The sequence below is a fragment of the Halichoeres trimaculatus genome, unplaced genomic scaffold (genome assembly GCF_033239565.1).
Source record: "Halichoeres trimaculatus isolate MK-OKI-2021-1 unplaced genomic scaffold, fHalTri1.1 fHalTri1_scaffold_19, whole genome shotgun sequence".
In the NCBI taxonomy this organism is placed as follows: Eukaryota; Metazoa; Chordata; class Actinopteri; order Labriformes; family Labridae; genus Halichoeres; species Halichoeres trimaculatus.
In genome coordinates, this window is record NW_027437197.1 from 2070792 (window position 1) to 2086495 (window position 15704).

Here is a 15704-nt window from a genome sequence, read left to right on the forward strand (position 1 = left end):
ATTACATGCATACCCTACTGTGGGATGAGACTGGTGATGTTTTGGGGTAAAAGGCAAAAAATGAGTATATGGAATTGCTGAAGTTAATATTTATTTAAATTGTAAAATATTTAAATGTTTATCAGCAAAACAAAGCTTCAGAATACAGAAATTCTACTTAACTGTAAACTTTCATACCCTGTAGACTGGAAATACAACAAAAAAACTCAAAAAGTGCATGCAAGGTAACTTATAAAATAAGTAATTGAGCTGGTTGCCTGGATCAGCACCATGGATCCGTCCCTTCCCACCAATACTGATCCAGCTTTGAAGAGCATTGCTACACTGGTACCCGATACCAGGATCGGTACCTGGGGATGGGTACCGAATTTGGTACTTTTAGATCCGGCACTGATCGAATTCTGTCAAAAGTACAGGGTACCAATTCACAAGAAATCAAAGGTACCATGTTTAGGTACCTAAACGCTTTCTTTTGACTGTGAGAGAGTAAAGAGTAGGTGATTTTCCGAATTGGACTTAAACACAGCATTATTAGGTTATATATTGAAGGATAAATATGTTAAATTGAAAAAAAAAGGATTTCATAATTAAACAAATTGATATTTTACACCACATCAGCACACAAAAATACCAAAAATAGGTACGATTGCCAGGTACCGGGTATTGGTACCCTATTGTTTCAAATTTGAAAGGTACCCATCCCTATTGGTATCAGTGCAGCCCTCCCCCAGAGTATCAGTGTTTCTCAGATAGTTGGTCACAGGTTGAGATGACGATACGTTGCTCTATCGTCATCCTGAGCCCAGTCACTGATCAGAAACACCGTAATGTTTGCTGTAACGCTCCAACAGAAGGTGAGTCAACAGGAGCTCAGTGGATAATGTGATGAGTAACTGTATCTGTCGGCTGTATCATGGCGACTGTTGGGGTGACGCTGTGACAGCTGATGCAGAGCAGGTGCTGGGGACGGTATTTACCAGAAAGGATGGATCATTTGTCCCAAAGTTTACTCTAGTCTCAGTAATTGTTGGCTCCTTTGTATCCGGTAAAGTTATTCCATCTTTGTTTCACTTTTTGTTTCATCTTCTTTTCTTTTGAGTGATTACAAGGAACAGAGATTAAATAAAAAGTTGTTAAAGATTAAATAATGAGCTTTTATCTTAATGCGTTATTTACTGAGCAATTGATGCTGATGTGTTGCGCAGTAATGGATTCAAACTCTCCTATGACATCCATTAACAGTATATCAATAAAAGTGATGCCGAATAACGTGATTCTTTCTATCTTAAATAAATTACCACCTTAAATCGTAAACTCTCACTTGAGCGGCCCACCTGGCTGGGATTGTTCAGCAGTGATGTAATGGTCTTTAAATAATTCATATGTGGAGGAAAGTGAAGGAGGCAGAGCTGTGGAGGAGAACAAAATCAATGAGGGAGAGGAGGGAGAGGAGGGAGAGAGGGAGTCAGAGAGACGGGCAGACAGGCAGATAGATGGGAACCCCACCCAGGGCCCACTTCCTCCCTCTGCTGCTCCGTCCAGCTGATAAGCAGCTGAGGAGGAAGTGGAGTATCATTCCATCAGGACGGAGCAAGGATGGAGGACGCGCTCTGGCCTCAGTGTGATGATGATGAAGACGCTTTGCGGAGCTTTTGTTCAGGGTTTCATGTCTGGGACAGAAGTCGGTTTGATGTTTTTTTTTCTGTCAGCTGTAATTCTCCGGAAAGCTTCCTCTTTACTGTTTCCTCTTTCTCTCTTTCAGTGAAGCCGCAAATAGTGTCCATCAGATGACTTCACAGCCACCTGATGGGGAGGAACATGAATAATAAAGCGGATCTGACGTCACACCTCTCAGACTTTGTCTCCAGCACCTGAATATTTCAGTCTGTGTGGACAAACTGTGTTTCTGGAAGGGTGACGGAGTTTGCCGCCCAAATTGACTCAAATCCAGGAGCTTCCAGGCTCCAAGGAAGAGTTTAAGTTTTCCTGTAGCCCAGGACGAAGGCTGTGTCGTTTCCGGACGTACAGAAAGACTCACACGTGACAGGCTGATTCCTTCAGGGACATGTGGATGCTATCAGGGATCTCGCGCTCGCCTTGGAGGAACGTTCAGCTGTGAGACTTCTCGCTCGCTCAGGGGACGGCCCAGCCATGGAGGGTCTCGCACAGCTCGACATGGTCGGGGATATCAGCCCAGCTCTCGAGGCCACGGAGGACTTTATCAACTGCATGGATGGCATTCAAGGCCAAGGTCCCAGCCAGGCTCAAACGGGGACCCTCCAGCCCTCCAGGCCGCCGAAGCAGCTGCAGGAGGTGTCCAACGCGGCGCTGGGGAAGCTGAGCTCCAGCGGCGTGTGGGGCCTGCTGGCCGGGGAGCAGCCGGAGGTGGGGCCTCTGGGTCTGGCTTGGGCCGACAACTTCAGCGTTCTGGGGCTGGGGATGGGGTTACGACACGGGAAGAGGAGCAGAGCGCGGTCCACCAACGACCTGGCGGCTCACACCAAGGAGTGCACCAACAACGCCGCCAACTCCTCGTCCAACTCTGCCTTCAAGAAGGGACACAACCGGTCCAGGTCGGACGTGAACTACAGACCGTCTGCGTACACGGACAACGGGCTTCCTGCTGTGGACTGCAACACTCTGAAGAACATGATCCTGAACCACCAGGAGGGTGAGCTCACACACACACAGTTTCATCACATAGAGCAATACCACTGCTGTAGCCACTATGGGCTCTAATTTCATGGCGCAGTGCAGGGGGCGCAAGCCTGGTGCACCCCCGTGCGCTGTCAATTTCGTACCAATTTGACAATTTGGTAGACCGTCTGCGCAGAGATGGGTGTGACGGCGCCAGGGGGAGGTGTCAGCAGATTCATGTTGGCGCAGTGACAATTACGTGCAAAAAGCTCGCCAGCTCCAACCTGGTCTATTCTCGGCGCAAAGCGGAGTGCACCCTCCGCAGCTGTAATTTGGTGACAGGCGCACATGTGCGCACATGTCATCAAAGCCTCAGAGGCAGGTTTCCAGAGTGTCAGGCACATTTTGATGCAAGAAACAATCACAGCAATCACTATTTAATGTAACTGTCTGAACCAGCATATACATTTATATCTATATTAACTGTCTCGTCACATCTGATGTCAGATTAAAGCCGTTTGTCATAATGGAAAGTTAACCTGACGGCAGCTGGAAGTTTGATGCACATCTTACGATTAAACAATAAACAGCCTTAACATCTGATACTGAGTATATATCTGGTTCTCTCATTTCATTTGATTCAAAGAAAAGAGGGAGAGAAAAGACGAAGAAAAAAGAGACAAAATAAATGTATGTCACTCAGGATTTACCCGTGATTTCTCATATTTCTCTGTTTTAGAATTTATTTTTAACGTGATCTAAAAAGATGGAGTACATTATTGTGAGGAGGATGAGGTGGAGACACTGGGAGAGTATACAGTATATCACCAAAGGTTCTGCTATTTGGTGATGACAAACCAGGAGTGCAGGTGGATCAAAAGTATTCTGAATGGATAAGCCAGCTGTGTAACTGTCTCTTCATTTTGTTCTCCTATTAATGACAAAGGAACAGATTAAATCTGTCCCAGGAGCTGGCCCACACGGTGACGCGCTTCGTGTCCTCCGATGCGCCCCGCTGTCCATTCTCCTGCTGCAGGGACAGCGGCTCTGACCGTCTCCGCTACCAGGTCTTTCCAGCACTGTTTCCGCGGTGCTGGAGATCAATCAGACCAATCAGACGCTGCGCCTCAGCCGCAGGGCATTTAAAGGCGAGGAGAGGCGCTCATTTGCTTGGTGAAAACAGCGCTCGGCTGTGTTAAACCCACTCACGGCTTGTCTCCTCCCTCTCTGCCATTTGCGCAGAGGGAGGCGTGGACGCGCTCCTCTGCGCCTCGCTGCCCCTTGACTGCGCCTCTCTTGGCACTGCAGGGAACTTGCAAAGTGCGCTGGTCACACCCTGTCCGTGTGGCGAAGGCCGGCGCAGGGCAGGTGCGCCTGGTCTACAAAATTAGAGCCCAAATTGTCTCAACTTGAGGAGCTGGAGGTGGAGGCAGGAGTATCAGAGCCGCTCACATCAGCTGTTATCACTCCAGCTAAGTGGGAAAGTACACGTTTAAACGAGCTTAATTAAGCCGTGTTAACCAGGATGACGTCCAGCTCGCTCCTCCTCCTCCATCCACTCTGATTGACCTCTCATTCATTAAAAAGCCTCCTCAGCCTCTCGGAGACGGCGGCTGAACAGGAGTCTGTGGCTGTTTGTCCGTCCGAGCGGGGCGTATGCGTCTACTTACGCTGAAGCCTCCTCAGAGAAAGCAATAATGACAGAAGATGATGATAACTTGAAATGACACAGCTGTGCTATGATAGTCGGTTTTCAGGGACTGGGCACTCTGTCTCACACACACACACACACACAGACACACACACACGGTGCGTTTGTTTGTGTGTTTTGGCCATCTGAAGGCTTAAGGAGATCCTGAGGGATCCTGAGGGATAATAGCCCGTAATCCTGTCAGCAAATGGACTCAAATGAGGCGAGAGAAGAGGCAACCCAATTACCCGGCCCCTGATACTGGCAGGATTATTTAGTATTAGCATATGTGTGAAAAGGCATCAGGCTATTTAGTTTGGCTGTGTGTGTTGAAAGGAGCGAAGTAGGAAAGGGACGGTAATAAGCAGAATGCAGAGTGATTGAGCTGGGCCGCGCTATGTCTCTTCATTCACATTAAAAAAAGAAATGGCCTGTTTGGCTTTCCATTAGTGACAGCTGGGGATGTTTAGACGGTGAATGGATGTGGGGATCATTATTACATGCACAGTGTATGTGACGGAGAGGCTGTGTGTGCAGCTTTGATGGGAGCTTTGTTGTGTCTTATGATGCTGCTCTCTGCAGAGGTTACTTCTTATGAGTCTGTTTCTGCCATCAGATATTTTACTGAATACTTATTAAATCTAAAATCAATGCAAAGGATGGCTTTTAATCAGAGATGGACTGATATGTTTTTTTCAGGGCTGATGCCAATACTGATCATAAGTAGTCTTATTATTATTTAATTAATAATTATAATAAATTTATTTTAAAAACAATAATAATAAATAGATAAATTATCAATAATTAATTAATTAAATAAATAAATAAATAAATAATGGAATATAAATTAATAATAAATTTTAAATTTATTTTTTTATTTGATTAAATTATGATAAAATTTAATTAATCTTATTATTATTATTATTATTTCCTGAATTTCCCTTTGGGATAAATAAAGTATTTTTTATTTCATTAGTATAAGTATTCATTTGCAGTGACAGTGAAAATATTGGCATGAGAATTTGAATAATACAAACTCCAACACTTAACTTTGTTTGAATAACTTTAAGCATATTTTTATTTAACACACTGCAAAAAACTGAAATCTTATCAAGTGTTTTTATCTTGTTTTAAGTAAAATTTTTCTATTATACTCGATCTGAGCCACATTTAACTTATCAGACCATAAAAATGTTTAATTTCAAGTTATTTAAAGATAAAAATGAGGTCTGACATGCTTGAAACAAGTAAAAAAATCTGCCCATGGAACAAGAAGTTTTTGCTCGAAAAATTGTTTGAAACCAGAATAATGTCTTAATACAAGTAGTTTTTCTCTTGTGTGACTGGCAGAACAGCAATTCAGACCTAGGGACGGTCAATCAAAAGATACTAGGTTCATAAATGCATCCTTGTGACTGTGGGGGAGTGGAAAAGTAGGAGATTTTCCATGCTGGACATGAACACAGCATTGCAAGTTTATATATGAAGAGTAAATATGTTAAATTGAAAAAAATGAGATTTGAAAATAAAGATCATTTTTTTACTGCCTTGTGACTGACTGGCGACCATAGACTTTAAAAAAATGGATGTCCGCTTGCTCGGCTCTAAGTGAGGTCTCCCCAAAAACAGCTCCCCCTGGTGGCTGGCTGCAGTATGGGTTTAAAAATCCATCTCCCCAGTCATTCCAGATGGGCTGTGGTCAAACTTTAAAAAATTAATACTCCTGGTAGAAATGTTTCTCACGTCTGATTGTTGTGGTGATTTGAAGATATCATTTGGCTGTCTTGTATCCAAGTCCTCTTTTTTCTCAAAGATTACGTTTTCATTAAAACAAGGTTTTATGTCAGGTTTAACGATAAATGACAGCTGACATTCTTGTGTATTTTTTTCGGGGATTGTAAAATATGTCAGGAGGTAGAGTCAGGAAGTGATTAGACTCTTGAAAGAAAAAAAATATATATATTTTTGTCACCCAGCTCCACTCAGATTCTCCCAGAATCTCTCTCAGTCTCTACTGCACAGACTCTGGCTCCAAACTGCAATGGTGGCGCCTGAGACGGGGGTATTTTGGCTTAAAAATCATATTAATAAATGGCGGAGCCACGCTGTCCACTCTGTATACAATCTATGCTGGCGACCAGTCCAGGGTGTACCCAGCCTCTCGCCCAATGGCAGCTGAGATAGGCTCCAGCCACCCACGACAGGATAAGAGGTTACGAAAATGAATGAATGAATGATATTTTTACCCCATAAATACAAAAAACCTACTGAAAATTGATACAGTTGAGTACCGAAACTGATTGCCAGGTACTGGGCGTTGGTACTGTATCGTTTCAAATGTGAAAGGAACCTTGGCCAACTCAGACATCATTTTTGTCTTCTAGATTACTGTCTTTTAGTATTTTTTTGGACTTGTGAATTGAATGTGGCTCATATTAAGGCCATGTCCACCAGTAGCCAGGTATTTGGAAAACGGCACTTTTTTTTTTTCTTTTACACGTTACAAAGTTTACAAAGTTAAATGAAAACTTAAACAAATAGCTCCATAAAGTTTTCTGAGTAAATAAAGTTTCCAAAATTTCAGTATAACTGAAATGTTACTTTATCTTTCACTTATCTTTGTTTTAAATGATAAACAGAGAGTGTGCAGGAAGTTTCCAGGATCATTTTCTCCTTTGCTGCAGTGCTGAGCATCTGGAGGAGGAGAAAAAGGACGGTGGGCTAACGTTACAGCTAATCAGCTTTCACCTCAACATTCTACACAGAAACCTTGTTTTAACTGATTAACAGACACGTCTGGAGGGACTGTGAGCAATAGAGCTTGTATAACATATATATTGATATAACATGAGTTGTAGAGGATGGATGTTTGTTACCTTCGAAACATACCTACTCTCTTTTCGCTAAAAAAACCCAGTTTCAGATTTATTTCGTCTCAGCCGTTGGATGCCGATATGCTTCAAAATTCTGAATATCAGCCCAGATAATCTGTTTATCCCTACTATGAATTGCAGGTCTTCAAAGATAACGCTCAGAAGTTTGACACATTTCACAAGGTGACATTGTGGTATGATGCAGTTTCCACTTTGTCCACAGAGGGCGCCAAGCTTGACACAAATGGAGAATTCCTTACAGCAGCTTTAAAAACCAAACCAAACAGTTTTTGATTTCTTTAAAGAAAAGAAAGCTCCATCTCTGGCCTGTGGTGCGTCTTCGTTGCAGGTGTTTTTACATCAGTTATTCAGCCTTTAAATAACAGAGCCGTACAGTAATCGTTTCCTGGAGTGATGCGCTAATGGAAACCTTAAAAATGTGGTGTTGGTTGAGCCCAGTCTTCATAACCCAGAGGCATGAATAAATAAACTCCGTCTAATGATGCATTCAGATTCAGCCTGCAGCACAACATCTCCTCCTAACCACTGGAGTCTCTCTGCTTCATGTTTGTTTTCTGCAAACAGCTGACGGCCATGTTTCCAGACACACACACGGGCCGCGTGTGTCTGTGTGTGTTCAGTGTGAGCGCAAACATCAGAGCGAAGTCTCATTTCAGACAGTCGCCAAATGTTTGACTTATATTTCACGAGTCCATCTCTGCAGAAACTCCAGGCTGAGTCTTCAACGCATACATCTCCCAGTGCATGCTGGGAAAGCTTGACTCTAACGAGTGCTGTAGCTTTATTAAGCTGCAGGTGAACCGTTGGGAGTCTGCTAAGTGGTAAACGTAGCGTTATGATTGGCTGCCCAATCAGTGAGCCAGCTTTCTTCAGGCTGATGTGAAGTCCTGTCTGACTCTGGAGCAGCTGCACCGGATGGTTGGTTTGCAGTTTGTTAATCCTGGTTGAAGGCTGGTGTGTGTGTGTGTGTGTGTGTGTGTGTGTGTGTGTGTAAATCAGATGGATACGAGGGTGTGATGTCAGAACCTACCTGGTGGAGATGAAGGCTAATTGAACAGAGCAGTTTTCCTGCATCACAACGCCTAATTCTCGCCGCAGCCCTCCCGAGCGTGAAGCGCACCAATCAGCCCGACTGATTTCCAGCTCGGCTAATTTGCATATTCATTTGTTCCTTTTAGCGAAAGGTTTGTTAACATGCAAAGTCAGCGACCTCGACTGACACTGCTGTTGTGATAAGATTGATGAGGCTGTTGACTCGCCACCGTCCAGTTAGCAGGAGCTCGGAGAGGTTTAGCTTTCCCTCCTCGAGTAATTTAGTGCGTTTAAGGATCAGAATGTGGTGCGTGTCCATTATGCTGCGCCTGGTGGGGGCTTATAATTCAATCAGTACGTGTGATTGGTTTTTGGGGTGAGGAAAGGTGGTGTTGTGTTGTTAAAAGACCTCAAACTGGGATAAATCAGGCTGAAAGTGTTTCTCCTGAATTTTAATCTCGGCAGGAAGACCCAGGTGCTAACAGACAACGACGATAAAACACAGTTAAATCACTTTTTTACATAACTTTAGTGACCTAATGTGTGCTTTTTTTTAACTTGAGCTTAGTTTACTCTTAAAAAACACCCAGAGAGGCACTTTCAAAGTCTTAAATCCTGATAATATATCACCTGTTTCACCCTCTGCTGGGTGAACCAGGTGCTTCTCTCTCTTCCTCTTTAGCAGAAATAAAGTTGAAGTTGTTTCAAGATTGGGACTAAATCAGGACCGTAGTGAACGCAATCGAAACTGTGCAGCCAAATCAGTCTCAAAATTCACAAATGCAAAATTGGTGTGTGTCTAAATGCATCCACAAATGTACAAGGAAGGATTCACAAATGTAAAAAAACAATCAGTGTTTACATTAAAACATCCCCTCGAATATATGCGACTGTCATTGGCTGAAAAGGAGGGAGACATCTGATTGGTTACAGGCTTTCCCCTTATGAAAAAAAATGCATTTGTGGATCTAAGCACGTCAGGGGAGTCTAAAAAATGCACAAATGCAGCGAGGTTTAGAACTACACATTTGAAAATCTGTTTGCATATTTGTGGATTGACATCACATTTTCTGGCCGATCACCGATCTTCAAAAAGCCTAACCTGCCGATACCATTTTTTATTTTTTATTTTTTATAACTGACAGCATATACCTTCAAAGTTCCAATCTTATTTTACTGAAAATCATTGAACAATACCTGTGAAACAATCAAATCTTTATGTTTTAACTTCAACAACCAATAAAGTGTCCTGAGTTTTAGGTCTCAGAGCAAAAAGCAACAAAGGCTGGCTGTCAGACTTTCCTGGAGGAATATAAGATCAGTTTCATGTGTTAGGATGGGCTGATTAAGGAAATTGGCACTGATCGACCAATCGATCGATCGATTGGTCGATCGATCGATCGATCGATCGATCGGTGCATGTCTAACCCACAAATTTGTGGATGCATTTACACACACACAAATTTTGCATTTGTGAAAAAAGTTGCACTGATATTAAAAATCTGGCCGATACCTGTTATTGATATTGTTGTTATGGCCGACAACCAATATTGACCGATCACAATAGTGGTAAAATTAAATAAATAAATACAAAAAATAAAAAAAACAATCAGAGATGAAGTGTTGAGGTAGTTCAGAGAGAAAGAGCGGTGCAACCGGAAAAAAAGTCGACCATGAAGAGGATCGAAGGATAGAGCGTGATCAAAAACAGTTTGTTTTGTCTGTTTTTGGATCAAAAACAGGAAGAGAGACATAAAAGAAGAGAGTCCACTCTTCTTAGGTAGTTTTGGTTTTTACAGAGAAAACAAGATTATTTGGGTCTTTAAAGATCGTTCAAGATGCTCTGAAAGTACCGGCAGCTAATGAGTAAATATTGGCTGATACCGATACTGATACTGATATATATCGTGCATATTTCTGACGTCGCTCCATATGACACTGGCACCAATTTCTCAGTCTTATCCAGAATCACACCTGTTGTCAGTCTGAACTCTATCCAAGCAGAAACACCTTAATCTAAGGAAAGCCCGTAATGATGGTAAAGCCTCTTCAGCAGCTGCAGGTCAGAGGAAGAAGCTGATATAAGGAGCGGGGTGTGCCTCCAGCCTTCAGATACAGAAAGTGGAACAGTTTGCTCAGTGGCCTCCTTAACAATACTGCTTCTTCCTGCTGTGGTAACAAGAAATACTCTGAGGGGCACCCACGGCATGGCTATCTCTTTCCAAAATACCAAAGCTATGAAGCCTCTGCTGAGCCTGCGATAAGGGGTCTGATGTAGGAAACTGGTTTCTCTGGAGTCACATCAGCGGGAGCTGTTAGGAGGAAAGGAAAGCAAAGAAATGAGTGAGGAGTAGAGATGTAGTAGACTAAAGGGTTTCAAGTCCTCACCCTCTGATGAATGCTTTATCCCTTTACAACCTGGATGTAATCAAGCACAGATATCCGATCCCAAGAAATTGGAGAGATAGACACTTTCAGAAATCATTTGAGAGCCTTCATAACGGTGTAGTTTGCTAACAAAAACAGCATACTCATTAACCGTCAACTCTGAGTTAATTTGTGTTTTAGCCTAATTTACCAGTGATTCTGTAATTAAGGCTACATTTCAATTCCATGGGGTAAACTTATCAGTTTTACTCAATATTAATTTCAAGCAATGGCCAATTTTACAGTTGGTCATTTGGGTGATATTTCACTTTCATTTAATACATAAAGTTAACAGGTTCCTTCATTTATTTAGCTAAAAATGATAATCATGTGTTGGAATTTGTAGTTCAGTCTAGGGTATTGCTAAGAACCTCACGATTCGATTCGATTCTTTAGGATCCAATTCGATTCGATATTGATTTAAAGGGCAACTCCGGTTTTTTTGACACCTGGAACTTATTTATAGGTGTGTGCATGCTCATATACTCACTCAGAAAAACATGGTGCAGCTCGGAGTCCTTCAGAAGTTATTTAGATCCAGCTGATTTTAGCCGCACTTAGCGGGGGCCACGGCAAGGGAGCTTCAGCGCGGAACATAATCTCTGCAAAATCGCTCATTTCAGCTATATTTTTTCATCCACCGCTATCCATCGTTATCACAAACACACTCCTCTTCTGTTGCCATAGGTGAACACGGTCCACAAGTGCACCACCAGTTCGCATTGAGTCGTGAACATGCTCCTGTTTGTTGTTCTCGAGCCAGCTCTTCGTCTCTCTCCCTCTGCATCCTTCTTTCATGGAGCTCCTCGTCCGTGTACTCAGGCTCAAACCGGTAAGGACAACGTCAAACTCGAAGTCGTAGTCTGAAGACGGTAGACGAGCGGACTTTATGATAACACTGACGATGGATGAAAAAATATAGCCGAAATGAGCGATTTTGCAGAGATTATGTCCCGCGCGAAGCTCCCTTGCCGTGGCCCCCCCAAAGTGCGGCTAAAATCAGCTGGATCTAAATAACTTCTGAAGGACTCCGAGCTGCACGATGTTTGTCTGAGTGAGTATATGAGCATGCACACACCTATAAATAAGGTCCAGGTGTCAAAAAACCGGAGTTGCCCTTTAAATGCCTCGATTATCGATTTTCATGCCCCATGTGAACATATGTGGTTTGTCACCTCATCTTTTTGAGCGATAAAACAACCCAAACGTCAGACTTTAAAGCTGAAGGATCTGGCTTTATGCTGCTGCTTTGGCTGCCATTTTTTTGTTGTTTCGTCTCTCGTGGCCATCGTCCATACAACACGAATAACACACACACTCCCCCCAATTGCTAGGAGCGGAATCGATTCAGAGGATTTGCTGAAACGATATTGAATTGGGGGAGAAATAATTTGATGCATCAATTCATCGATATTTTATCCACCCCTGGTCTATTTTCTGTTTTACCGGAGTCTCTCCTCGATATAGTTTAAAGCAATCCTGCTCAAGCAACACTTCCAGACCCCTGGAGGCTACACCTACTGCTTTTTTACAGTCTATGTGAGAAAAGCTATTTTTCTTTCTTTTCACGAGGACTGAACTACAAATATACAAAGTGTGTAGGAGGAAAAAGCATTAGTCATTCCTCACACATCTAAAAACTACAACTGCTAACAAAGCTAAAGCAGCCCGTCAGATTTACTGAGCTGAAGAGTTGGTCGTTTATGTCAGATTAAAGTGAGTTTTGTGCAGAGATTATATTCATACTAGAGTGTAAATCATATTTTTTAAGGTGTTGTAGCTGACCTGTGTTTGATCACGTGACCTTTACCTGTAGGAGCTCGTTTGAATAACTCAGCGCTCTGTATTAAATCGTCTCGTCTCTCCGTCTTTCTCTCTCTGTGTCTGTTCAGCGGATAAAAGCAGCAGCAGCAGCTCTGTGGTGAAGCACGGTGCGATGGAGCAGCGTGAGGGGCCCCGGGGCCGTTGGACAGCCTGCCACGTCGAGCTGACACCCTGCGAGCTCCGGCTGTACACTCTGGACAGCAGCGCCAACCGCCAGCTGGGGACCGCCTACTCCCTGTCACACTGCCAGAGCGTCATCTCGCCGGCTCCTTGCAGCCAGCCGGGCCAGATCACCCAGCCCGCCGATCAGCGCACGCTGCAGGCTTTGTTCTTCAACAGCACGCGCCTACAGCTGAGGGCGGCCAGCCAATGGGAGGCGATGGAGTGGAGGCGGTTGATGTGGGAGAAGGTGCAGGCGGTCAGACCAGTGAGGCAGGAGAACCGCCAGCGGAAGAGCGCGTCGGAGCACCAGGTTGTAAAGTTCCCCGCGCCCATGTCTCCCTCCTCGTCGCCCTCCCCCTCTGGGCTCGATACCCGGCCTGATGGAGACAGCGACACCCCCACCTCAGCAGAAGCTTCACTTTCTCATCAGTCCACACCTGGAGTCCTGAGCAGACCCACCACGCTCCCGCTTTTCACCCAGCGCTGCCCGGACGTCCTCAAAGCCGGCCTCCTCCACCAGCTGGTGGACCAGAACAACTGGAGAGCCTTCACCTTCGTCCTGACCAGAACCGCGCTCCGGGCTTTCGCCACAGAGGGCCGTGGATCTGTGTCGCAGCCGGTCCTTCAGTACTCTCTGTCCTCCTGCTCCGCCGTGCAGCAGGAGCAGGAGCAGGAGCCGGAGCACGGCGAGGAGTGGACGGAGGGAGGAGACTGCTTCCAGGTCGTGTTCCCCAAAGAGGTGCTGCGACTCCGGGCGGACGATCAGCTCAAAGCCCAGGAGTGGGTGGAGGCCCTGCAGGAGGCGGTGGGAGCGCAGAGGCCTGCCGAGGAGGAGGGAGGCGAAGGAGCTCCAGGCCTCCAGGGGGTGCTGCTGAGAGCAAAACCATCACGGAGGGGGCAGAGGGAGGCGCAGAGAGCCAAGAGGCAGTCGGTCACCACCAGTTTCCTCAGTATCCTCACCTGTCTGGCTGTGGAGAAGGGGCTCACTGCTCAGAGCTTCAGATGTGCAGGTAACGCTCCCTCTGAGCCACACACACACGAAAACACACACACACACACACAGGTCATAAAGGCCTTTTAAGGACAGGAGTGTTTTCTTTTAGTTTTATCATCTTCTGCTTCTTTTCTTTTCTTTTCTCCTCTTAAAATCGACTTATCTGGCCAAAGTTTCCTGTGAAAGTTTTTAAAGTTGTGAAAGAGACATGTGTGATGCTGTTTCTCTGTATTTTTTCTTCGGCCTTTCCATCTCCCTCTCCCTCCCAGCCCCTCTCCTCCTTTATTAGCGTCCTGCCCGGCTCTGTGACAGTCCGTAAATGGCAGGCGGTGCTTTTACTCTCCCTGGGTGTGAAACGTGGGCTTCCTCTCCCCTCTCTCCTCGGAGGGCTTTGAATAATCACCGCTCACCTCCCTTTTTATTTGTAACAACTGGCTTATTAATGCAGGGCTGTTTGAAAGGCCAGCTGAAACAGGAACATGGACAGAGGCCGTCTGGGGGCAACTGATGATAATTGGTGGGCTTAAAGCACCGGAGGAGAGGAAAAATGGATGAATGAATGAATGAGGGCGAATGAAAGCAGCCTGGGGATGCTGCAGTGGTCAGGCTTGATCGAGGTTGTTTGATTGAAGGGTTTCTGGGTTGAGCTGCATGGGAGGGACAGCTGGATACGTCCATTTTTCTATACACGAGCACACCTCCGCTCACTCACTCCATTTATTTCTCTTCCCTCTTTTTACTTTCAGCCGTACATTAAGACTCACAGCTTTTCTCCTTCCCTCTCTTTGTCTCCTTTTATTTATTTCACTGTATCCCTTCGTGGGCTCCTGCAGGGACACTTAACAGGTCCTAAAAGTCTCTGAGACCATTTAAATTTAAAGCCCTGAAACTGAATTTCAGTAGACTACAGGATTTCTTTGTCTGCAGTCTTAACTCAGTTAGCTTAGCTTTTTGAGCATGTTGTTAAAAGTGCTCCAGCTCCTTTTCTTTTTCTTCAATTCTGAACTTAAAACGCTTTTCCTCTAACTGGGCGATTGGGAAAGGCATTTTGGGAAGTATAAGTAAATTGTATTGTATCATATTGTGTCATATCTTATCATATCGTATCATATTATACCTTATCTTATCTTATCCTATCGTCGTACCATATCGTATCGTATCATATCATATCATATAGTACCAAATCTTATTGTTTCCGTCTTATCGAATCGAATCAAATCATATCATGCTGTATCATATCTTATCCCATCTTTTCCTATCTTATTGGATAGTACCTTATCTTATCGTTTTGTATCGTATCGTATCAGATTGATTCTTATCATATCATGATGTATCTTATCGTATCGTACCGTATCTTATTGTTTCAGTCTATTCGAATTGTATCTCATCATATCAGAAAGTATCAAATCGAACCGTATCTTATCATATTGTAAAGGATCTTATTGTATGGTATCAGATTGAATCAAATCGTATTGTATTTTATTCATCATATTTAGGGATGGGTACCTTCCACATAAAAAACGATACGGTACCGATGCCCGGTACCTGGCAAACAGTACCGGTACTCAACGGTACCAATTTTCGATTCTTTTTTGTGCTCGTTTGGTAAAAAAATATCAATTTGTTACATAGTATAAATTTTTTTGTTTTTCAATTTGGCATATGTATTCTTTAATATATTACCTTGTAATGTGTGTTCATGTCCAGCATGGAAAATTGCCAACTCTTCCACTCCCTCATAGTCACAAAGATGCATTTAGGTACCTAAACATGGTACCTTTTGATTTTTAGTGAATCGGTACCCGGTACTTTTGACAGATTTCGGTCGGTACCTTTAAAAGTACCTAATGCGGTACCCATCCCTAATCATAATGTATCGTATCGTATCATAACATATTGTATATTATCGTATCATATCATATCTTATCCTATCGTATCATATCGTATCGTATCGTATCGTATCGTATCGTATCGTATCGTATCGTATTGCATCGTATCTTATCATATCATATCATATTGTATCGTATCTTATCATATCGTATCG

At 43.9% G+C, this 15704-nt stretch overlaps 1 protein-coding gene across 1 annotated transcript in view; it reads left to right on the forward strand.

The window, feature by feature from the left end:
• Window positions 1–15704, forward strand: part of plekhm3 (pleckstrin homology domain containing, family M, member 3) — a 44425-nt gene that overhangs the window by 1786 nt on the left and 26935 nt on the right. The window contains exons 2-3 of the mRNA XM_074695153.1: window positions 1763–2671; window positions 12573–13676. Coding sequence (XP_074551254.1) covers window positions 2152–2671; window positions 12573–13676 — 1624 coding nt within the window. The 5' untranslated portion in view covers window positions 1763–2151. The remainder of the gene's footprint in view (window positions 1–1762; window positions 2672–12572; window positions 13677–15704) is intronic.